Source organism: Loxodonta africana, chromosome 1 (genome assembly GCF_030014295.1).
Source record: "Loxodonta africana isolate mLoxAfr1 chromosome 1, mLoxAfr1.hap2, whole genome shotgun sequence".
NCBI classification, from domain to species: Eukaryota; Metazoa; Chordata; class Mammalia; order Proboscidea; family Elephantidae; genus Loxodonta; species Loxodonta africana.
In genome coordinates, this window is record NC_087342.1 from 176,216,569 (window position 1) to 176,242,172 (window position 25,604).

The 25,604-nt window shown below is 40.7% G+C and overlaps 1 protein-coding gene across 1 annotated transcript in view; it reads left to right on the plus strand.

Annotated features, from left to right (window-relative positions):
* Positions 1-1,595: 1,595 nt before the first annotated feature.
* Positions 1,596-25,604, plus strand: part of CCN6 (cellular communication network factor 6) — a 34,934-nt gene continuing 10,925 nt past the window's right edge. Inside the window, exons 1-2 of the mRNA XM_064294772.1 lie at positions 1,596-1,709; positions 23,758-24,055. Coding sequence (XP_064150842.1) covers positions 1,596-1,709; positions 23,758-24,055 — 412 coding nt within the window. The remainder of the gene's footprint in view (positions 1,710-23,757; positions 24,056-25,604) is intronic.

Here is a 25,604-nt window from a genome sequence, read left to right on the forward strand (position 1 = left end):
TGAATACAAAAGGAAGGAAAGATGTGTTTCTGAAGAAAGTGAAGCTTTGCTCTTGTTGTTGGCAGCCGTTCTGGTGACCTCGTGTGTTACACAGCAGACCTTCTCCACAGGGTTTTCTTGGCTGTGATATTTATGGAAACAGTTCGCCAGACCTTTCTTCCACAGAGCCACTGGACAGGTTCAAACCGCCAACTTGTAGGTTAGCAGTCCTGTGCAAACCACTTGCGCCACTCAGAGACCTTAAATGAAGTTTAATGCTTCGGAAATACTCTGTTAGGGAAAAGTTGCCTAAAACTGTGTTGTTGCAATACGTTACAATACATAGAAGGAAAAGAGCTCTGGTGGATAGTGGTTAAAGAGCTTGGCTTCTAACGGAGTGGTTGGCGGTTTCAACACACCAGCTACTCCATGGGAGAAAGATGTGACAGTCTGCTTCTCTAAAGATTACAGTCTTGGAATCCTCTGGGGGCAGTTCTACTCTCTCCTCTAGGGTCACTATGAGTTGGCATGGACTTGACAACAATAGGTTTGGTTTTGTTTTGGATCTAGAAGGATCTTTGAGTCAAGATGGTTGCAAGTGTCTTTAAATTCTCGCTTCACTTTAGGGAAACCCAAATTAGAGAATACAGAGGGTGCATTAAATCAGTGGTTTACAAAGAAAGGGAATTTACGGGATTCTAATCTGCGTTAATCTGCAAATAGAAGCCTTGGTGGGGCAACGGTTAAACGCTGAGCTGCTAAAGGAAAGGTCTGTGAGGGTGGTTTCAATTTATCAGTCACTAGATGGGAGAAAAGACCTGGATATCTGCTCCAATAAAGATTTACAGCCTAGGAAGCCCTATGGAAGCAATTCTACACTGTCCTATAGGGTCACTATGAATCGGAATCGACTTGACACGGTAAACAACAAAAAACAACAACAGTCAGCAAATCCATATTCGAATAAAAGACACTGACTAAATAAAAGGATTGGTGAGTGAATATACCTTGGTAAGTCCCAGGTTACAATAAAATGTCTGCGTTTTATCTGTATCATTTTATTGACTCCATTGACGCCCTCTGCTGATCAGAAGAGATGCCAGAGCAGGGATCACGTGGAGGCCCCACCCACGGTTAAGAATCAGAGCACCCATTTTCAGTTCGAATAGCAGATTTCAGATTACAATGCCGGCTGAAAATATAGCCTCTGTTAAGTAACTATAACGAAACTGTTTTACATAAAAAGCATTTTCATGTATCCACGTAAGAATGTTTTTATTGGAAAACTAAAATAAAGATGACATCCTCCCTACACACAAACACACACGCACACCTTTTAATTACACTCGGTAACAAATTAAAACAGATGTTGATCTATAGGCGGTGGCTTTTAGAAAGTACGGCTGCTCTTTGGTGCTGATATTCAGGATGACAATGTGCAATAAAAATGATTCTGGTTATTGAAGAAACCGATCTTCCCGTGAATGAAAAAAAAGATGTGTGCAACAGAGAGAGCTCTCTCCCCACGTATCAACGGACTTTTGTTATACAAAGGTTTGCAGGGAGAGAAAAAGCATCTTGAAGGGACGCCCCACACTGCGCTGAGACTTGGCGAGATGGCGGCGAGCTCCGCCCACCTCTGCTGCCGCGCCGCAATCAATAATGCAGGGCTCTGCGGCAGAGGAAGCACTTCCTTTCTTACAGCGGCGCCCGGGCTGGAGAACGGGAAGGCGGGTACATTGACCCATTGCGCCATCTGGAGTCCATTAGTATTCATTGCAGCTTGAATCCGGAAAGCCAAGAATCTGCAGTCTAGGTTGTGCTTGGAGCGACACCTAGCCTACAAGAGTAAATCTAATTAAAAAAGGCAAAGAAAAAAATGAGTGTAGTTTTTATTCATTTGCCTGCCAGATTAATAATTTTAAAACTAGAAAGCCAAGTGCCAATCATGTAAAGTAACTAAATATTATCAAGCACCTGCCATATGCTAGTCATTTGAAGTACCAACTCCATAAAGATGTCACAGTCTCTATTTCCATGTGGCTTGGTCCAGGAGATCCATAGAAACATGTGCCCAGTTAAATATGAAACAATGAATAATTTTTTCTTAGTATAAGTAGGCTCCACATATACTAAAAAACTTTTTGTTACTGTAAGCTCAAATGTAACCGGATGTATTATTATTATTACTAGAGTGCGGCTGCTAACCAAAAAGTCGGCAGTTTGAATCCACCAGCCTCTCCTTAGAAATCCCATGGGACAGTTCTACTCTGTCCTATAGGAGCGCTATGAATCAGAATCTAGTTGATGGCAACGAGGTTTTGTTTTGGTTTTTATGTCAGGGAAACAGATGATTGCAGTACAGGTTTTGTATAAGGCCAGTACTGGCTCACAGAAGGCTTGAGGAAATTTGCTCTGGGGGTGCTGGTCAGAAAGGCCAGTCTTCACTGAGAACAGGGAAGAAGACACTCATGTGAATGTTTCACCAAAGTAGTGGGTAAAAAAAAAAAAAAAATTTAACCAGTAAATCAGTTACCTTCCAGTTGACAAGTAGCAACTTATATGTGTCATAGTAGAATTGCATTTGGGTTAATGCACTCAGCTGCTAACAGAAAGATTGGCAGTTCTAGTCTACCCAGAGGCACCCCAGAAGAAAGGCTTGGGGATCTGTTTCCAAAAAATCAGCCACTGAAAATCCTATCTAGCACAGCTCTTCTCTGAAACACATGGGGTGGCCATGAGTTGGAATAGGCTTGGAAACTAGTGGGACACAAGGCAGAACCAAAGAAGGCTGGAGGATCTCGAAGTAAGGCAGTTCTGTGCAGCCAGAGCACAGGCAGTATGGAGGGGAGAGGGCGAAGGTGAGCTTGCTGCAGCACTCAGGTTTTCTACCAGTGCTCTGCTCGAGATTTGGCTTTTATCCTGTACACAGTGGGGAGGGAAAGATGGGTTTTGAGCAGGAGAGTGACATGGTCAGCTCTGTGTTTAAGGAAAATAAATTTAGTAGTAGTGTCACTGATGGACCTGAAGGGCTAAGAAATGTGGACACAGAGAGGCCCTGGGGGAGATTGTCGGAGGTCGGCAAACTTGTAAGTAGCAGAGCTTGGATGTGAATTGTGGTCTTCTGATTCAAAGCTCAGAGTACCTGTCAATTTGACAAGGCGCTGCCTGTCTAATTGGGTTATGATTCACATGCGCAATCATTTTTAAGATCAAGAACAGCATACCCCATTATGCATGCTTTCCCTTCCTGGAAAGATTAGCTCCACCCACATTTGAAAATACCTCATCCTCCTTTCTTCTCCCTTCCTCCTTCAGATGTGGCTGTCCTCACTGCCTGCATCTGATTAACTCGGCATTCTAGCCCACACAGGGCTCCCCCCGGTAAACCAGACTAGCAGGGCCAAGTGACAAAGTGAATTATATCCCTTTGAGGTATTTGGTCTTGCTTTTCTTGGGCCCATGGCCTGATTTTTTATGCCTTGGGAAAGAGGGCACCTGCTTATTTTCAAGGTGAATTTGATCCTTGGCCCACGAAGATGGCAGGGAAGGGCAGGGGGCTGTTGTCAGGGATCGCTCATTCTTGGACCTGTTCACTGAAAGCTGAAGAGAGGCTGAGCTGAGCGTTAATAACTGCTCTAGCCCCTCACCCCAGGCTGGGAGGCGTTGGCTGCACAGGGCAAGGGCAGCCCCTTGGAGAAGGCACAGGTGTTGGTTAACAAGACTTGTCACAGGTTAGTTGGAGGAAGACAAGAGAATAAACCTGCTCCCTCATAATTGTATCACAAAAATCATGCTGGGATATTAAAACTTGAGCTTTGTGATAGAATTGGGATGCATTTAACAGAAGGATGTATAGGAAAAAGGTAAGTGAGAAGTAAAATGGTTCGTAAGAGCTGGAAAATTTGCACAAAAGGATGCAGTAGAGAAATATATGTAAACATTATAAACATGCTTAGTGCTGATAACTGCAAGGTGATTTCAAAAATGGACCTTTCAGGGAGGGAGGGGGAAGTGGGGTAGGCTTTGCTTAGGGAGCTCTGAGTCTCTGTTAATGGTGAGGGGATAATTTTGGAAAAGGAGAGTGGTAATGGTTGTGCAAGGAGCCCAGGTGGCAAAAATGGTTAAGTGCTTAGCTGCTAACCAAAAGTTTGGCAGTTCGAACACACCCAGTTCCAACTCTGGAGAAAGATCTGGTGATCTGCTTCTGTAAGGATTATAGCCAAGAAAACCCTATGAGACGGTTATATTCTGTCATGTGGGTTTGACATGAGTTGGAATCAATTTGACGGTACGCAACAAATGGTTGTAAACATGATGAACATAATCAATGTCACTGAATTATACATGTAAAAATTGTTGAATTGGCAAATGTTTTGTTATATATGTAGATATATATATTTTACCACAATTAAGAAAAAAAAAAAAAAGTCTGGAGGGAGGGGAAAATAGACCTTTTAAACGACTGGCCAGTGCTATTGGAGCTTCAGAAGCTCCCTGGCTGAAGAATGGCTGAATTATTAGATGTCAACTTGTAGGCTCTGCCCGGACTGGAGATGCCCAGGAGAAGAAGGTACAGAAGTTTCCACTGTTGGTTTTGGTCCTGAGGTCCTGAGTTTTCAGGGAGAGTACATGTTCCAGGAGAGTGGTAATTTAGTGAGGCAGTATTTGTAGCAAGTATGACTTGTCAAACTAATGCGTGCAAGAAACAGAGTCCATTTCCTCACTTTAATTAAAATTGAACCTGGCTCTGAACCCCCTTTCACCTTACCCTCTGGAGATAAGTTTATTCTTGCACATCATTGGGTATTCCTTCCTGCCCCCGATACCACTTCCACTATCATTTCCACAGTTCCACAAAAATCCAGGAGGCCTAAGCGGCACCTAGAAAAATGACCAGGCCTCTCATCTTCAGTTATCAAGTTTTCAGCTGATGCCCTGTTGGTCCATCCTGTCTTTATAGTTGCTTGAAGGCTTTGCAGGGAGCCCTGGAACTGTGCCAGCCTCCCAGGAGCACTATGGAGCACAGGTGTCCTCTGAACTCTTGCCACCTTCCTGGGCTTCTTCACAGAGAGGGCCTGAGTGCCAGTCCTCACCCAACCCTCACACTTCATTCCTCCTCTTCCTCTCCCTCCTCTTTGGCTGCCACAAATTCACTTCCCCTCTTCTCTCTCCCATATTGCCTCTTCAATGAAATCAAGCTTTCCCATAAGACAAGAAGAAGGGTTCCAGAAGTTTCCATGTTCTGATTGGAGAAAACCTCTTGAGGCAGGGAAATATAAAGGGCTTCACTAACCTGTTGAAATTGGGGAGGAAACTGAGAAGAAGAAAAATATTGAGAACCCAACGCAAATTAATATCTTGATAAATCACATTGCTACTGATTATTAAGTAATTTATAGGCCATGCTGAGAGGCAGCATAGCATAGTAATTGTTGGTGTTCTTGTTAGTTGCCAACGAGTCCATTTGGAATCATGGCGACCCCATATGTGCAGAGTAGAACAGTTTCATAGGGTTTTCCAGGCTGTGACCTTTCGGAAGCAGATTGCCAAGCCTGTCTTCTGAGGTACTCTGGGTGGGTTTGAACCACCAATCTTCAGGGTTATTAGTCTAGTGCTTAACCGTTCTTGCCACCCAGGGACTTTGTTGTTGTTGTTAGGTGCTGTCAAGTTGGTTCCTGCTCATAGCAACCCTATGTACAACAGAATGAAACACTGCCCAGTCCTGCACCAGTCTAATCATTCTTATGCTTGAGCCCATTGTTGCAACCACTGTGTCAATTCGTCTTATTGAGGATCTTCTTTTTTTTTCCGCTGACCCTCTACTTTACCAAGCTTGATGTCCTTCTCCAGGGACTGGTCCCTCCTGATAACATGCCCAAAGTTCGTGAGTCAAAGTCTCACCATTCTTGCTTCCAAGGAGCAATCTGGCTGTGTTTTTTCCAAGACAGACTTGTTGGTTCTTCTGGCAGTCTATAGTTGTCATGGGTTGAATTGTTTCCCCCCAAAATATGTGTATCAACTTGGCTAGGCCATGATTTCCACTATTGTGTGATTGCCCACCATTTTGTTATCTGATATGATTTTTCTGCATGTTGTAAATCCTGTCTCTATGATGTTAATGAGAAGAGGATAGGCAGCAGTTATGTTAATGAGTTAGGACTCAATCTACAAGATCGGATTGTGTATTGAGCCAATTTCTTTTGGGATGTAAAAGAGAGAAGCAAACAGAGATCAGGGGAACTCATACCACCAAGAAAGCAGCACTGGGAGCAAAGCACATCTTTTGGACCTGGAGTTTCTACTGAGAGAAGCTCCTAGTTCAGGGGAAGATTGATTAGAAGAACCTTGCTCCAGAGCCTAAATAAAACCCAGTGCCATCGAGTCAATTCCGACTCTTAGCGACCCTACAGGACAGAGTAGAACTGCCTACAGGTACATAAAGCCTTCCCCTGGAGCTGACGCCCTGAATTTGGACTTCCAGCATACTAGACTGTGAGAAAATAAATTTCTCTTTGTTAAAGCCATCCACTTGTGATATTTCTGTTTTAGCAGTGCTAGATAATTAAGACAATGGTATATTCAGTATTCCTCACCAACACCATAATTCAAAGGCATCAATTCTTCGGTCTTATTCATTGTCCAGCTTTCGTAAAGCATATGAGGCAACTGAAAATATCATGGCTTGGGTGGGTTTTTGGGTTGGGTCAGGTGCACCGTAGTCCTCAAAGTGATATCTATGCTTTTTAACACTTTAAAGAGGTCTTTTGCAGCAGATTGCCCAATGTAATACAGTCATTTGATTTCCTGACTGCTGCTTCCATGGGCATTGATTGTGGATGCAAGTAAAATGAAATCCTTGACAATGCCAGGCTTTTCTCCATTTATCATGATGTTGCTTGTTGGTCCAGTAGTGAGGATTTTTATTTTCTTTATGTTGAGGTGTAATCCATACTGAAGGCTGTGGTCTTTGATCTTCATCAGTAAGTGCTTCAAGTCCTCTTCACTTTCAGCAAGCAAGATTGCATCATCTGCATATCACAGGTTGTTAATGAGTCTTCCACCAATCCTGATGCTGTGTTCTTCTTCATATAGTCCAGTTTCTCAGATTATTTGCTCAGCATACAGATTGAATAAGTATGGTGAAAGGATGCAACTCTGAAGCATACCTTTCTTGATTCTAAACCGTGCAGTATCCCCTTGCTCTGTTCAAATGACTGCCTTTTGGTCTATGCAAAGGTTCCTCATGAACACAATTAAGTCTTCTGAAATTTCCATTCCTTGCACTATTGTCCATAGTTTGTTATGATCCACACAGTCAAATGCCTTTGCACAGGCAATAAAACACAGGTAAACGTCTTTCTGGTATTCTCTGCTTTCAGTCATGATCCATCTGAGATTAGTAATGATACCCCTTGTTCCACGTCCTCTTCTGAAACTGGCTTGAATTTCTGGCCTTTCCTTGTTTATGTACTGCTGCAACTGCTTTTGAATTGTTTTCAGCAAAATTTTCCTTGCATGTGATATTAATGATATTATTCCTTAATTGTCGCATTCTGTTGGATAACCTTTCTTTGGAATGGGTCCAAATATGGATATTTCCAGTAGATTGGCCAGGTAGCTGTCTTCCAAATTTCTTGGCACAGACGAGTGAGCACCTCCAGTGCTGCATTCGTTTGCTGAAACATCTCAGTTGGTATTCTGTCAGTTCCTGGAGCTTTGTTTTTTGCCATTGCCTTCAGTACAGCTTGGGCTTCTTTTTTCGGTACATTCGGTTCTTGATCATATGCTACCTCCTGAAATGCTTGAACATTAACCAATTCTTTTTTTACAGTGACTCGTATGTATTCCTTCTGTCTGTTTTTCATGCTTCCTGCATCACTAAATATTTTGCCCATAAAATCCTTCAAAATTGCAACTTGAGGCTTGAATTTTTCCTTTAGTTCTTTTAGCTTGAGAAATTGCCAAGTATGTTCTTCCCTTTTGGTTTTCTAACTTCAGATCTTTGCATATTTCATTATAATATTTTAGTTTGTCTTCTCAAGCTTCCCTGTGAAATCTTCCGTTCGGTTCTTTTACTTCATTTCTTCCTTTCGCTTTAGCTGCTCTACGTTCAAGAGCAAGTTTCAGCGTCTCTTCTAACATCCATTTTGGTCTTTTCCTTCTTTCCTGTCTTTTTAATGACCTTTTGCTTTCATCATGTATAATATGATGTCTTCCCACAACTCGTCTGGTCTTGGGTCATCAGTGTTCAGTGTGTCAAATCTATTCTTGAGGTAGTCTCCAAATTCAGGTGGGATATAATCAAGGTCGTATTTTGGCTCTCGTGGACTTGTTTTAATTTTCTTCAGCTTCAGCTTGAGCTTACGTATGAGCAATTAATGGTCTGTTCCACAGTCTACCCCTGGCCTTGTTCTGACTGATGATATTGAGCTTGTCCATTGTCTCTTTCCATAAATGTAGTCGGTTTGATCCATCTGTTTTCCATCCAGTGAGGTCCACATAGTCGCCATATATGTCGCTGACAAAGGGATTTGAAAAGTAGAAGTCATTGGTCTTGCAAAATTCTATCATGTGATCTCCAGCATCATTTCTATCACCAAGGCCACATTTTCCAACTATCAATCCTTCTTTTCCAACTTTCACATTCCAAATATCAGTAATTATCACTGCATCTTGCTTGCATGTTTGATCAATTTCAGACCGCAGAAGTTGGTAAAAATCTTCAGTTTTTTCATCTTTGGCATTTTTTTTTTTTTTTTTTTTAGTTTTGGCATTAGAGGTTGGTGTGTAAATTTGAATAATGGTAATATTAACTGGTCTTCCTTGTAGAGGTATGAATATCATCCTATTACTGACAGCGTTGAACTTCAGCATAGATCTTAAAATGTTCTTTTTGGCTGAGTTTTTGGAAGTAGATTGCCAGGACTTTCTTCCTAGTCTGGCTTAGTCTGGAAGTGCTACCTGTTTAGTATCATAGCAACATACAAGCCCCCACCGATAGCTGAGTGGTGGCTATGCTTGAGGTATATTGACTGGGATTGGAACCGGGGTCTACAACTTGGAAAGTGAGAATTCTACCACTGAAACAGCACTACTCTAGCTTGACTCTTTACTTTGGGCTAACTAGCTCCCTCTCCACAATCAATGAGAGAAGAAAAGAATGAAAAAAGTGAGGAAAGGCGGCATCATTTTGTACTAAGTGTGCTGACAAAAAGCTTGGGTTCTGGCCTTTTTCTGCCCAGATGGTCAGTACTCCTGGATGTATCAGAAGAAGGAAATATTCCAGCAGTGAGGATGTTCCTAATAGAATGATCTTAGGATTCTTAGGGAAAAAGTAGCAAGCTGTGCTCTTTGCCAATGGAGCTTGTCACCATTACAGGTGTGCATTTTACTAGTGGAAAGAACACTGAACCAGGAATTTTGCCCAAGTCTTCATTTGGCTAACTTCTCAGCCTTTGTTTCTCTAAATATCACTTCCTCAGAGACATCTTCTCTACACTCCAATCTAAATTAGCCCCTGTCACTCTTATAGTTTTTTTTTTTCTCATTTACCTTTATTCAATTTTTAGTTATGGCTATTTTGTATATTTTTAAAATGTCTTCTCTCCCAGCGCATTGCAGAGTTCTAGTGGGCAGGGATTAAGTGGCTTTCATTGACCAAGTAACTTTAACTTTTTAATCTGTTAAATGAGGATGGTAATATTGCTTTTGCCTACCTCACTGAGCTGTGAAATTAAAAAAGATAATACATGTGAAAGTCCCTTGTTAATCATATAACAATGTGCAAACATTAGTTATGCTTATTGCCATGTCTATTTGAATGTGCATCACAAGCTGAGTACTTGAGAAATGAATTCCTAGACAGATTAGCATTTTGTCAAATGAGGTAATAGAAGAAAGTGGTTAGAATATAGCGCACACTGTGCTAGCTCTATTATTAAGTGCCAAAGACGGCAGCTGTGACCTCTAAAAATGCCACATTCAAGTTCATAGTCCATCCATAATGGACTTGAGATAGTTAAATAGGAGCGCCCATGGCTGGAGATGTCTGAACATGTGAGACAGCAAGTAACCCAGAGTCAATGAGTTCTGTACACTGGACAGATTTTTCAAGTTAGTTCTCAAACTAGATGTTCCTCTTCTACCTAAAGGCAAGGATAGCCAATATGACACCATACGCTGTCCCACAGCAGGCTGATTGCAGAGGAAAAGAAGACAATTTCAGAAAAATGGTTGCTGCTATCAGCATTTCACAGAGCAAATAGGAGGAGCATGAATCTCTTTAGGTTCAATCACTGTACAGGTATGAGCATCATATTTAGAACAGGGAAAGCTGGAACAGCAGAGATGCAGTTGGTGAATATACTGCTCCTGGGCTGAGACTCCTTCTGCTTTGGATAGACCAGCCAGAACACAAGACATTCTGAGGGCCAGTGTGGGGCATGAATCACTGAGAGTGGGAATCAAAAGATCTCAAAGTGCTAAACCAGGAAGATAAAAAGAAGATCAGATTGGACCAGAATAGACACACTTTCCTTCACTGGACTATTCTTGTTTTTTGTCCTATTTCTTTGTTGTTGTTGTTGTTAGTTGCCATTAAGTTGGCTCCAACTCATGGTGACCCCATGTACAACAGTATGAAATGTTGCCTGGTCGTGTGTCATCTTCACAATTGTTGGTGTACTGGAGTCCATTGTTGTGGCCACTGTGTATTTTGAGTGCTTTCCAGCCTAGGAGGCTCATGTTCCAGCAGTATAAGACAATATTCTGCTGTGATCCATAAGGTTTTCATCAGCTAATTTCTTAGGGAGGGAGGATTAGGAGTTGACAACATAACTACATTATATATTCCTTGTTTTTCGGCATGTATATAATTGTGGTTTAATTGACTATTTAGTGAACTGCATGTAGTTTGTTTGCATGTTCTGTGGAGTCTGTGGTTCTCCAAGGACACCAGATTCCTTCTTGTTGGAGGGCAGCCCAGATTTTTCCCAGACCCTTGGCTCAGGCCTAAGTGAAGCTTCAGTAACAGTGTCTTAATACAGCTGTGACTGCCTTGAACAAAAACAAAGGTGAGCAGCAAGTCCCTGGAAAAAGGCAGGATAGGTAACAGATCAAAGGGAATAGAAATGGGCCTTAGGAGTGGACTGGACACTGAATCCACAGGAAGACGAAGCTCCATTACAGGCACAAGTTAAAATAAGTGAAAAAAGACCTGGGTTGAGAAAGTAGGATTAGCAAAAGACCACACATGACTGGACACAGGAGGAGACGGGCTAGGGGCTACACAGGTCAAGGAGATGGGAATTAGAAGACGGCAGGGAACAAAGCTGTAATAATTTTTAAAAAATATTAATTTGTTAAATGGGTGATGGGTACTAGCATAATTGTTTTATTTTAGTGCCAAAAAGATTAGGGTTAACTTTACTCTTATCTGTCATGGAACTGTGACCACAAAAAAAGGCTTATCTTTAAGGCCAGCTACTGTCTACTTATGTTTTGTCTACATTTTTCCAATCATAATCAACAGTGTGTGAGAAATGTGCTATAATAGAATAAAGTACAGGACATCATGGGAGTATCAGAGAGACAATCACAGGCTGAGAGAGTCAGGGAAGTCCTTTGGAAACCCATTATTGATTGATTGATTTGAGGGGAAAAACCCAGGGACAGCTGTGATTGGGATACTATGGGGAGAAACCAGGCCAGCACCGTGTGCTTAAGGCTATATTCATTCTCTAGGGCTGTTATAAGAAAGTATCATAAACCGAGTGGTTTCGAACTACAGAAATTTATTCTCTCACAGTTTGGGGCATTAGAAGTCTGTATTCAGGGTGTTGGAATGGGCATCCTCTCTCTGAAGGCTCTGGGAGAATATCCTTTCCTGTCTCTTCCAGTTTCTGGTGTTCCCAGGTGTTCCTTGGCTTGTGGCAGCATAATTCCTATCTCTGTCTCTGTCTTCACATGGCTGTCTTCCCTCCGTGTCTCTCTGTCTTCATGTCCCCTCTCCTCTTTTTATAAGAAAACCCAAACCCGCTGCTGTCAAGTCGATTTCAACTCATAGCGACCCTATAGGACAGAGTAGAACTGCCCCATAGAGTTTCCAAGGACAGCCTGGCTCATTCGAACTGCCGACCTCTTGATTAGCAGCAGTAGTACTTAACCACTACGCCACCAGGGTTTCCCTTTTTATAAGAACACTAGTCATATTGGATTAAGGCCCACCCTGCTCCAGTATGACCTCATGTTATCTTAAAGAATTACATCTGCAAAGAGGCTACTTTTTATAAAGTCACATTCGCAGGTACTGGGGGTTAGGATTTGAACATATCTTTTTGGGGGACACAAATCAACCAATAACAAAACAAGGGCTAAGGGTAGCAAAGAGAGACCCATAGAAAGGGCCTGGAGCTGGGCAAGCAAAAAACTCAGAGGCTGAGGGTAGGAAGGTAAATATTTGTAACTATCATTTTGCTCAAGGGCTGACTCCAATCTCTAGCAACAGGTAGAATAGTTACTCAGAAAAGTCATTACTTGATCTCCCTGCCCTTAGTCCCGGGAGGAAAGTGTTCATGTTCTCACAACACACTGCATGTTAACTGTGAAGGTAAATATTAACACAGTCACATGTTAACATTTAAGCAGGGTATTAAAACTGATCCTCAAAAACGAAAGTACGGTTGGAAATTAACAGCACAAAGTAGCGTATGAGGTGGAGGCGTGTGTGTCCTTCTGCTGAGGAGACGTGGGGTTTGCTGAGGAGACAGAGGAGAGCTTTGTGTACTGGGAGCAATGAGCAGGCTCAGACTTCTCTATCTCTCAGTCTTGCTTCACATTCCTCAGGAACATGCAGAGCCTCCTCTTTTCCATTCTTCTCATCGCTAGCTTGTTACAGGTAAGCCCTTTCTCCTTACTCCTTCCCTTTAGATGATAGTAGTTCTTATTTCTTCAGGTCAAAAATAAAAAAGGAAGAAGAAGATGAGAGAAGAGGGGGAATAATTTACTTGTGGAACTATTTCATGAAAAATAGGGAGCCATTTTCTACTCCGAATAAAGTGCTGTTTTAGTTTATTGGTTTCATGAGAGAAGTGTAAAATATTTCTGCCTCTCAGGTAATGACAGTTAATCCTGCTTTTGATATGTTTGAAAAGCCCCCAAGCTTTAATGGCACTTTTTTTTTTTTTTATTGGAGCCCATTTGGGAAGCAGCCGTCCTGCCTGGCATGGTGGATTAAATAGTGACTCTTCAAGCCGGTTCCAGGCTGAAGCTCAACTTTCCATAGTTGTTTGCAATATGTGCAAAGGGCAACTGGAAAAACTGATTTTGACAACAACTTGTTTCAGTTAAGTCTGTCCTTGTTTAAAAGGAGAATTTTGGAATAAACATTGACATCTTTTAAACATCCTATTACTTTGTCTTTTCTCAGCTTTTGTATTTTTCATTTTCCATGAAAGGGAATCAGTCCATGGAGAGAGAAATATTTCAAGTAACAGCTCAAAGGAAAGTTTAATTTAATATAAGCAAAGTATTGCCTTAGCATTTTTTAATAAGAAAATTAAAATGGGGTGGTTAATTTATTGATTTATGAATGTGGTGAAAGTTGTTGCTTATTCAGAGGACAGAGCTTTTGAAATATTACGGTCGTATACAAAACATAGAAAAGTGTGAGTTTATAGCTGATTGGGGCAGTAAATAGTAGATATATGTCAGAAAAGAAGATATTGAAAATTGTTATATAGGGAGAACCCTAAGATTTCAAAAGTATCATAACAGGAATATCAGTGGTACAGGTCATCACTGCTGTTGTGTGGAGAGGCACAGTGCCCCAGCAGAAGTGTGATGGGGCTACCTCCTAACCCACCATTCTTGGGAAAAGCCCTGTCATTACTATGGACTGAAAGATACCATATGTTTCTAAACAGAAACTATTCCATCATAGAGAACAGTGTTTCTGTGAAAGAACTTATTATCACACCTGACCCACACACTAAAAACAAAAAAATAAAAACCAACATAAAAAGATACATAGATCAGTGAGAAAGCGTTGTTTTGTGCTTAACTTTGCCATAATGAATTTTTGAAGAGTCTGATGTTGTTGTTAGGTGCCATCTAGTTGGTTCTGACTCATAGTGACCCTATGTACAACAGAATGAAACACTGCCTGGTCCTGCACTGTCCTCACAATCATTGCTATGTTTGAGCCCTTTGTTGTAGTCACTGCGTCAATCCATCTCGTTGAGGGTCTTCCTCTTTTTTGCTGACCCTCTACTTTACCAAGCGTTATGTCCTTTGCCAGGGATGGTCTCTCCTGACAGCATGTCCAAAGTATGTAAGATCAAGTCTCACCATCCTTGCTTCTAAGGAGCATTCTGGTTGTACTTCCTCCAAAACAGATTTGTTTGTTCTTCTGGCAGTCCGTGGTATACTCAATATTCTTTGCCAACATAATTCAAATGCATCAATTCTTCTTCAGTCTTCATTATTCATTGTCCAGCTTTTGCAGAAGTGTCTGATCACACCTACAATTTATTGAACATCTTCTATGGGCCAAGCACTGTGCTAGGTACTTCAGTCATTATCTTAATCCTTGAAACAACCTTGCAAGGTGGATATTATTAACAGATGAGGATTGAGGCTCAAAGATCAAATGATAGAAAAATTAAGAGAAAGAGCTATTCTGAAGCTCAGATCTGTTGGCAAAACTTTTATTCTTTCTATTAAACAATTCTGATGACTCTTGTTTTGAGAATTTGAAAACAATTTTGAAAACAATCAAAATGTGTCTGAATAAAAGAGAAAAAATATATACTCCTTTATATTTACCCATGTATTTCTAGGGCTCTTCACCTCTTCCTAGCAATTCAAACCCACCAGCTTCTGCAGGAGAAAGATGGGACATTCTTCCAGGATTTACAGCCTTGGACTCTATCCTGTAGGGTTGCTATGAGTGGGAATCGACCCGACGGCAATAGGTTTTGGTTCATCTCTTCCTATATTTCTGAATTATAATTTCCCTTCAGACTGAAGATCCCCCTTTAGTACTTCTTGTGAGGCAGGTCTACTAGAAAAAAATTCTCTGTCTTTGTTTATCTGGGAATGTCTTTTATTTTGCTTCCACTTTCGAAGGATGGTTTCATCTGCTGTAGCATTCTAGGTTAACAGGTTTTACTTTTTCTTTCGGCACTTTAAAGATCGCATTTTATTGTCTTGAGCGTCTCCTCCCTTCTCCTCTTCTTTCTTCTACTTCTTCAAATTCACATTTCATTCTTACTGTTATCTTCCTGTATGTACTGTTTTCTTTTTCTCAGGCTGCTTTCATGATATGCTCTTTATCTTTAGTTTTCAGGAGTTTAACAATAATGTGCCTAGTTGTGTTTTTCTTTCTATTTATCTTGTTTATTCACTGGAATTTTTGCATCTGTGGTTTGTTGTCTTTTACGAATTTTGGGAAAATTTTGGTTTTTATTTATTCAAATATTTCTTTCGCATCTTTCTTCTTTGTCTTTTCTCTCTCTCTCTCCTCTCTCTTTCTTCTTCTTCTGGTATTCTAATTACGCATCTGTTTTACCATTTAAAATTGCCCCACACATCTTGGGTGTTCTGTTCTATTTTTTCTTACTATTTTCTTTATATCTCAGCGTAGATAATTTCTACTTACAAATCTTCAAGTTCACTAATTCTTTCTCTGCTGTGTAGTCTGCTGATGAACCATTCATGAAAAATTATTAATCTTTAGTATAATGTGTTTTTATACCTTGCATTTCCATTTGGCTTTCTTTAATACTTTTATATCTGTAAAATTCCCATTCTGTTCACACATGTTGTTGGCCTTTTCAGCTAGATCCTTTATTATATTTATCACAGCTATTTTTAAACCCCTATTTAGTAATTCCAACATCTGACCCAGCTCTGTGTTGGGTCCATTGATTCTTTTATTTCTTGAACATGGGTCATATTTTCTTTTTTTGTGTGTTTTGTAATTTTTGATTAAATATTTGTCATTATGTATAAAAAGAATGGTAGAGACTAAGGTAAATAATATTTTTACCCAGAAATGGCACACTTCTTCTTTTCTTAGGCCGTGTGGAAGGTCAAGTTGACCTAGTCCAGTGATTCTCACTGGTGGCAATTTGCCCCTCATGGGACATTTGGCAATGTTTGGAGACTATCACAACTGGGGGCATGCTATTGACATTTAGGAGGTATGCTGCTAAATATCCTTTGTTCAGGACAGGCCCCCACCAACAAATAGTTATTTGGCTTAAAATGCCAATAGTACTGATGTTGAGAAATCCTATCTAGTCTGCAGCTGAGCTGAGTTTGGGCTTTTTTATTTCTTCATTTACATTCAGTGTCCCACAGATAGCACGCAGTGCTAGACTGCCAGTGTTTCATACTTAATATGAGACAGGGTGCTGGATGATTTCTCTAAGTTCTCCTCCTTCACACTCAGATTGCAGCAGCCCCTGCACGCCTATGCCCTAGAGGGAGTTTGTTTCAGTGTTCCTGTCCCTTCCCCAGTGATAGACTGCTGCTGCCTGGTACTTAGTGCAAGGAGGCAAGGCCTTGAGTTTGATGTAGTCAGGGAAGTTTCTCAGTTCTCCAGCTCAGGTCTAAATTTTAGGCAGAGCCCATATGCCCCTGCCTCAGATGTGGGATTCTCTTAGCATTTGTGCTCATTCTCCAGAGCAATCTCTGCCTTGTACTCCACGCAGGGTCTAGAGTGCAGGTGGGTGTTCCCGACCAGCAGAGGAGTGCTGTCTTATACTTTGCAAGACCCAGAGCTCAGGCTGATTTCTCTCAGTTTTCTTGCTCTACCCTCAGACTTAGGCAGGTCCTACATGCCTCCACCCAAAGAGCATCTTTCCCAGTTCTCCTGCCCAGCTACCAATTTTTCATATGGAACTCCAGTGGAGTTGCTGGAAAAGAGTTGGCAGGTGGTTGCCAATTCCTCTTTTGTCTGTGGCCCCCAGGGATTCTAAACTGTTACATAAATCCACACTCAGCTTTTAATAACTTGTTAAAATTTTAGCTGTTTTCTTCTTATCTACTTCTAGTACTACTCTGCCAAAGGCAGAATATTTTCTGTACCTTTTTTCTGGAGGATTACTCTTTTTTTTTTAAAAAAAAGTGCTGTTGTTAGGTGCTGTTGAGTCAGTTCTGACTCATAGCAACCCTATAGGATGGAGTAGAACTGCCCTGTAGTGTTTCTGAGGAGCAGCTAGTGGATCTGAACTACCGACCTTTTAGTTAGCAACCAAGTGCTTAGCCACTACACCACCAGGGCTCCAAATATATAAATATATAAATATATAAATATATAAATATATAAATATATAAATATATAAATATATAAATATATAAGTACTGCATTGAGATAGAATTCACATGCCATGTAATTCACCCATTTAAAGTGTGTGATTTAATGTACAGTTACAGAGCTATGCAGCCATTACCACAATCAAAATTAGAACATTTTTATCACCCCCCAAAAAAACCCCTGCCCCAATTAGCAGTCACTCCTCCTTTCCTCCCAACCTTCCAGTCCTAGTCAATAACTAGTCTACTTTCTGTCCCAGGAATGTACCTATTCTGGGCTTTTCATATAAATGGAATTATATAATATATGGGGATTTGTGACTGGTGTCTCTTAGTATAATGCTTTCAAGGGTCATCTATGTTATAGAGTATGTCAATACTTAGTTTTTTTTAGTGTTGAATAATGTCCTATTTGCAATGGATATACCACATTTTATTTATCTATTCATCACTTAATGGACATTTAGATTGATTCTACATTTGGCTATTATGAATAACGCTGCTATGAACCTTTGCATACAAGTTTTTGTGTGCACATATTTGTGTACAAGTTTTTGTGGACATTTGACTTCAGCTCAATGATGGGTTCAACTATACATATGTACGTAAAATTTTATAGACTATAGTGTTTGTTCTTGTTATTATGGTTCTGCAATATATCTGAAAAACATTGATAACATTTATTGATGCATGGTGCAGTGGCTAATAGGATGGGCTCCAGGGTCAGATACTTCTGAGTTAGAATTCTAGCTTCACAACTGATTTTGTGGATGACCTTGGACAGGTTAATTTATTTCTATAAACCTGAGTTTCATTACCTGTCAAATGAGAATACCAATAATATTTCCATTATAAAGATATATAAAATGAGATATATTGGTCTCTAATCGATGGCACTGGGTTACTGGGTTATCCTCATATTGTAGTTTTCTTTTTTAAATATATTTTTTATTTTGGAATAATTTTCTATTTATGGAAAGTTATAAAGGTAGTGCAGGGAGTTCCTATATAACCCTCACCTAGTTTTCCCCAGTGCTAACATCTTGCATTACTATGGCACATTTGTCCAAACTAAGAAATTAACATTGGTATAGTAGTATTCCCTCATGTATCTGTCAGTTTGCAGTACTGTGGGGGCTTGTGTGTTGCTGTGATGCTGGAAGCTATGCCACTGGTATTCAGATACCAGCAGGGTCACCCATGGAGGACGGGTTTCAGCTGAGCTTCCAGACTAAGACAGACTAGGAAGAAGGACCTGGCAGTCTACTTCTGAAAAGCATTAGCCAGAGAAAACCTTATGAATAGCAGCGGAACATTATCTGATATAGTGCTGGAAGATGAGCCCCCCAGGTTGGAAGGCACTCAAAAGATGACTGGGAAAGAGCTGCCTCCTCAAAGCAGAGTCGACCTTAATGACATGGATGAAGTAAAGCTTTCGGGACCTTCATTTGCTGATGTGGCACAACTCAAAATGAGAAGAAACAGCTGCAAACATCCGTTAATAATTGGAACCTAGAATGTACGAAGTATGAATCTAGGAAAACTGGAAATCATCAAAAATGAAATGGAATGCATAAACATCAATATCCTAGGCATTAGTGAGCTGAAATGGACCGGTGTTGGCCACTCTGAATCAGACAATCATATAGTCTACTATGCTGGGAATGACAGCTTGAAGAGGAATGGCGTTGCATTCATCGTCAAAAAGAACGTTTCAAGATCTATCCTGAAGTACAATGCTGTCAGTGATAGGATAATATCCACATGCCTACAAGGAAGACCAGTTAATACGACTATTATTCAAATTTATGCACCAACCACTAGGGCTAAAGATGAAGAAATAGAAGATTTTTATCAGCTGCTGCAGTCTGAAATTGAACATGCAATCAAGATGCACTGATAATTACCGGCGATTGGAATGCAAAAGTTGGAAACAAAGAAGGATCAGTAGTTGGGAAATATGGCCTTGGTGATAGAAACAATGCCAGAGATCGAATGATAGAATTTTGCAAGACCAACGACTTCTTCATTGCAAATACCTTCTTTCACCAACATAAATGGTCACTATACACATGGACCTCGCCAGACGGAACACACAGAAATCAAACTGACTACATCTGTGGAAAGAGACAATGGAAAAGCTCAATATCATCAGTCAGAACAAGGCCAGAGGCCGACTGTGGAACAGATCATCAATTGCTCATATGCAAGTTCAAGCTGAAAATGAAGAAAATCAGAGCAAGTCCATCAGAGCCAAAATAGGACCTTGAGTATATCCCACCTGAATTTAGAGACCATCTGAAGAATAGACTTGATGCATTGAACACTAGTGACCGAAAACCAGATGAGTTGTGGAATGACATCAAGGACATCATACATGAAGAAAGCAAGAGGTCATTGAAAGAAAAAAAAGACCAAGATGGAGGTCAGAGGAGACTCTGAAACTTGCTCTCGAACGCCGAGCAGCTAAAGCAAAAGGAAGAATTGATGAAGTAAAAGAACTGAAGATTTCAAAGGGTGGCTCAAGAAGACAATGTAAAGTATTATAATGACATGTGCAAAGAGCTGGAGATGGAAAACCAAAAGGGAAGAACACGCTTGGCGCTTCTCAAGCTGAAAGAACTGAAGACAAAATTCAAGCCCCATAGTAAAGGATTCTATGGGGAAAATATTAAACGATGCAGGAAGCATCAAAAGAAGATGCAAGGAATACGAAGAGTCAGTATACCAAAAGGAATTAGTCGATGTTCAACCATTTCAAGAGGTGGCATATGATCAGGAACCAATGGTACTGAAGGAAGAAGTCCAAGCTGCTCTGAAGGCACTGGCGAAAAACAAGACTCCAGGAATTGATGGAATAGCAGTTGAGATGTTTCAACAAACAGATGCAGTGCTGGAGGTGCTCACTCGTCTATGCCAAGAAATATGGAAGATGGCTTCCTGTTCAACTGACTGGAAAAGATCAGTATTTTTGCCTATTCCCAAGAAAGGTGATCCAACCGAATGTGGAAATTATAGAACAATACCATTAATATCACATGCAAGCAAAATTCTGCTGAAAATCACTCGAAAACAGCTGCAGCAGTATATCGATAGGGAACTGCCAGAAATTTAGACCGGTTTCAGAAGAGGACGTGGAACCAGGGATATCATTGCTGATGTCAGATGGATCCTGGCTGAAAGCAGAGAATACCAGAAGGATGTTTACCTGTGTTTTATTGACTATGCAAAGGCATTTGACTGTGTGGATCATAACAAATTATGGATAACGTTGCAGAGAATGGGAATCCCAGAACACTTAAGTGTGCTCATGAGGAACCTTTACATAGATCAAGAGGCAGTTGTTCAGACAGAACAAGGGGATACTGATTGGTTTAAAGTCAGGAAAGGTGTGTGTCAGGTGTGAATTCTTTCCCCATACCTATTCAATCTGTATGCTGAACAAATAATACAAGAAGCTGGACTATATGGAAAAGAACGGGGCATCAGGATTGGAGTTAGTCTCATTAACAACATGCGTTATGCAGAGGACACAACCTTGCTTGCTGAAAATGAAGAGGACTTGAAGCACTTACAAATGAAGATCAAAGACCACAGCCTTCGGTATGGATTGCACCTCAGCATAAAGAAAACAAAAATCCTCACAACTGGACCGATGAGCAACATCATGATAAACGGAGAAAAGACTGAAGTTGTCAAAGATTTCATTTTACTTGGATCCACAATCAACAGCCATGGAAGCAGCAGTCAAGAAATCAAAAGACGCAGTACATTGGGTAAATCTGCTGCAAAGGACCTCTTTAAACTGTTAAAGAGCAAAGATGTCGCTTTGAAGACTAGGGTGCGCCTGACCCAAGTCATGGTGTTTTCAATTGCATCATACGCATGTGAAAGCTGGACAATGAATAAGGAAGACCGAAGAAGAATTGACGCCTTTGAATTACGGTGTTGACGAAGAATATTGAATACACCGTGGACTGCCAAAAGAATGAACAAATCTGTCTTAGAAGTGGTACAGCCAGAATGCTCCGTAGAGGCAAGGATGGAGAGACTGCGTCTTACATACTTTGGACATGTTGACAGGAGGGATCAGTCCCTGGAGAAGGACATCATGCTTGGCAGAGTACAGGGTCAGCGGAAAAGAGGAAGACCCTCAACGAGGTGGATTGACACAGTGGCTGCAAGAATGAGCTCAAGCATAACAATGGTTGTAAGGATGGCTCAGGATCGGGCAGTGTTTTGTTCTGTTGTGCATAGGGTTGCTATCAGTCGGAACCAACTCAACGGTACCTAACAACAACAAAAACAACATAGTAGTATTAACTAAACTCTAGCCTTTATTTGTATTTCACCACTTTTTTTTTTTTTTCCCATTAATGTCCTGTTGGTGTTCTAGAACCCAGTCCAAGGCACTACGCTGCATTTAGTTCTCATGTCTCCCCAGGAGATAATGTAGTTTTGAATGAAATAATCTATATGAAGTCCTTAGCAAAGTGCCTGAGATGTAGCAAGCACTTATTAAGTGCTATCTATTAATAAACTAAGGTCCCTGAGTAGTATAAATGGTTTGGCCTGAACTAGTAAAGACTGGAAGTTCAAATCCACCTTACCAGCACCATTGCAAGAAAGACCTTGCAATCTCCTTCTGTAAAGATTACAGCGAAGAATCCTATGGAACTGTTCTATTCCGTAACACATAGGATTGTCATGAATTGAAAGTGACTAGATCACAAGGAGTTTGGTTTTCGGTTATTAATAAACTATTATGATAATGATGTAATGATGAGTGACTTAACATTTTTTACATTCTTCAGAAAACCTCCTTGGATCTTAAGATAGCACAGATTTAGGAACACAGTCCAAGCAATTATTTCAGTAATTAGTGATGGGTTTGTGATAAATGTCTCATGGAAGAGAAAAAGAACAAAGGAGGTGGATAATGGTAAAAGACAATTCTGCAAATTAGACAGAAAGAACAGTCAGAAAAAGAAATAATCCTAGGAAATGTATTGTCTCAGAATGACACACTGCCAAGGGAAAAGAAGTTCCAAATTATTGGATTCTACATAGTTGTAAATGCTGCAGAGAAACCAGGGAGAATTTCTTCATTCATTCACCTACCCATCGATCTTTCTTGAACATGTAGTTTTTACTAGATATACTATGCTGAGATTGAAACACAAGATTAAGAATATACAGTTACAGCCTCAGAAGTTTACTTTCTAGTAAAGGGCCCGATCTGTTTAGAAGTAATTCAATTAAATGTCATTGGTGCTCTGCCAGAGGTGCAATTGGAGCACGAATAGGAAGGAAGTGGTCAATCCTAACTTGGAGAGAAGAATCTAGGAAAGACTATATAGAAATGCTTCAAGACTGAAGGATACACAGACATGCCCCCAGGTGGGTAGAGGTTTGGGAGTGAGCATTTCAGTGATGGAGGAAAAAAACTACATAGTGAGTATAGAAAACTGCAAGGCATAGGAGGAAAGTGTGTTGAGAGCTAAGACTAGAGAGGTAGGCATGATCCAGAACAGGTAGGGCTTTAGACATCATGCTCAGATGTTTGGACTGTGTACTGTAGATAGTAGGGAGCCACTGACGCGTTTTAAGGAGAGGAGTAATAAAACCAGAAATGTTTTTAAGGGAGATCCCACCAGCAGAGATGTGGTAGATGCATTTCAGGAGTCATTCTTGGGGGAGGAAGCATAGTTAGAAAACTATTGCAATAGTGCTTAGGTAAACAAACAAACAAACAAAAATAAACCAGTGCTTAGGTAGTAGCAGTGAAAATGGGGAGGAGTGACTGATTCCACTGACATTATGACAATAGAATAAAAAGAGTTATTCACTGAGTGGCTATGGGAAGTGAGGGAGAGGGAGATGATCTGGATGGTTGCTAGCTTCCTGACTCCAAATTTAGAGAAGCTCTCTGGGGAGAAAGATGATGAGTTTTGGATATGTGTTTTATGTGTAGGAGAGTCCAGTGGAGAAGTCCAATAGGCAGTCAGCTATATGGGTGGAGTGTTCAGTGAAGAAGTCATAGGTCGCATAGGGTGGAAATTGAAAACAAGGGATGGAATTGCCGAAAGACAGTGTGTAGAGTGAGAAGAGCAATATGCTAATGCCAGGACTTAGGAAAACACCAATAAGTCCATACTTCAAGTCAAATGCAGGGGAACAGGAGCCTGCAAAAAGCTTGAGGAAGTGTATTGAAACCAAGAAGGAACGAACTGTGAGACAGTAAATGAGAGTAATGCCTTGGAAGCCAAATGAAGAAGAGTTAAAAAAAAATGAGTGATCAATTGTGTCAAATGCTGATGGGCATTACGATTACTATGATTGTTATGCTTCATCACGTTATGTTCTACCCGTCTGGGGAAAATATTTTAATTTTATAAGACCTCTGAAATTAGTTTGAAAAACCATTTCTAACATTGCCTTTATCATCAAACGAAGTTCTGCTGCAGGGCACAGGACACTGGGCCGTTGGACACGACACCTGGAGGAAGCCCTGGAGAAGTATCAGAAGTGCATCAGCGTAAGCAGTTTTGTCACTGGCCCTGTAAATGCCCTCATCAGAAGCCCAGGTGCCCTCCTGGAGTGAGCTTGGTGAGGGATGGCTGTGGATGCTGCAAAATCTGTGCCAAGCAACCAGGGGACACCTGCAATGAAGCCCACCTCTGTGACCCGCACAAAGGGCTATACTGTGATTATTCAGCAGACAGGCCTAGGTATGAGACTGGAGTGTGTACCTGTAAGTATCTTCTTCTGGATGTGTTGGTAAATGTTACGTTTAGACAATTTTTTTTTTTCCTGCAATTGTTAATTTGGAATGATCAGCTTAGTTTGGCTAAATATGAGGTGGGTTTATAGTTTTCATGTCAGTGGGATTGCCTCCAAAATACTAGCTTGTGAAATTAGCAGATGCTTACACAAGTTCAGAAACCTCTGTCATTTTTATTGCATTTAAGTGGTCTTGTAGTTCTTCACAGGTAATTGATTTTAATGATAGGAAATGGGGGAAATTATGTAAATAGTCTGATTTCTTAAAGTGCCACGAATGACAGTTTTTGTTAATATTGCCAAAAGCAACCTGAATTGAGCCCTTTCTGTAACTAAGAACTAATTTTGCTTAAAATGTAAGGATGCTCATATGGTACTCAGGCAGACTACTTTAATCTGTCTTCTCAAATAACCATTGAGTTACTATACTTTTTATGCTGCAAAAAATTTGTAAAAAAGGAGATGGGGTCACCCCAAATCACAACCTGACCCTCAGCTTTATGAGTCTAAGCTCTGAAGACTGAATCAGGCTATCGATACATACAATACATTGGTAATAGTTCAGGATGCCAACTTAGGATAAAAACAGAACTGCTAAGGGAAGAGAAATACTCATGCAGTGGGCAGCTTAGTCACTCTATAGAAAAGTCTAAGTTTGCCTGTGAGCACGGAAGGAGAGCATATCTTTGGAGTCTGATTGAATGCGTAGAGCCATTCAAGTTTTTATAGCCTGTTGCCCTGTCAGCACTGTTACACTATATTAAGAATGTAGACTTTGGGTTCAAATTCTGATTGTTTTAGCTCTAACTGAGTGACCTTGATCAAGTTACTTGACCTCTCTGTGACTCAGTTATATCATATGTATTGCCTATCTTTTAGAGTTGCTAGGGGGATCAACTGAGATAATGACATAAAACCGCAAACACATAGCATATTATCTGGTATATGAGAGGCTCTCAAAATGTTTCCCCCTGTGGGGGGAAACATGAGCTATCAAAGACTCTGGCATTCAAGACACCCCTTTCTACCAAATAGTGCTGGGCAAGTTCTTTCATTAACTTAACAAACACTTATTGAACATCCATTACTGAGGCTAGGCGCTTGGGACACAAAAGGGAAAGAAGAGATATATTTCCTGCCCACAGAGAGTGAAGGTTGATTATGTAAGACAGGTGTTTCCATAAGTAATTTCACATACAATATGATGAGTATTTTTACAGAACACAGGGGCTGGAAATAATCTATAACTGGGTCACCGAGACCTCAGGGCCAAATTTTGGCCACAACCTGTTTTTATAAAATCTGTAGCCTGTTGCCGTCAAGGTGATTCTGACTCATAGCAACCCTATAGGATGGAGTAGAACTGCCCCATAGGGTTTCCAAAGAGTGGCTGGTGGTTTCAAACTGTCGACCTTTTGGTTAGCAGCTGAACTCTTAACCACTGCACCACCAGGGCCCCTATCTGATTTTATAAAGAAGTTTTATTAGAACACAGCTACACTCACGCATTTCCATATAGC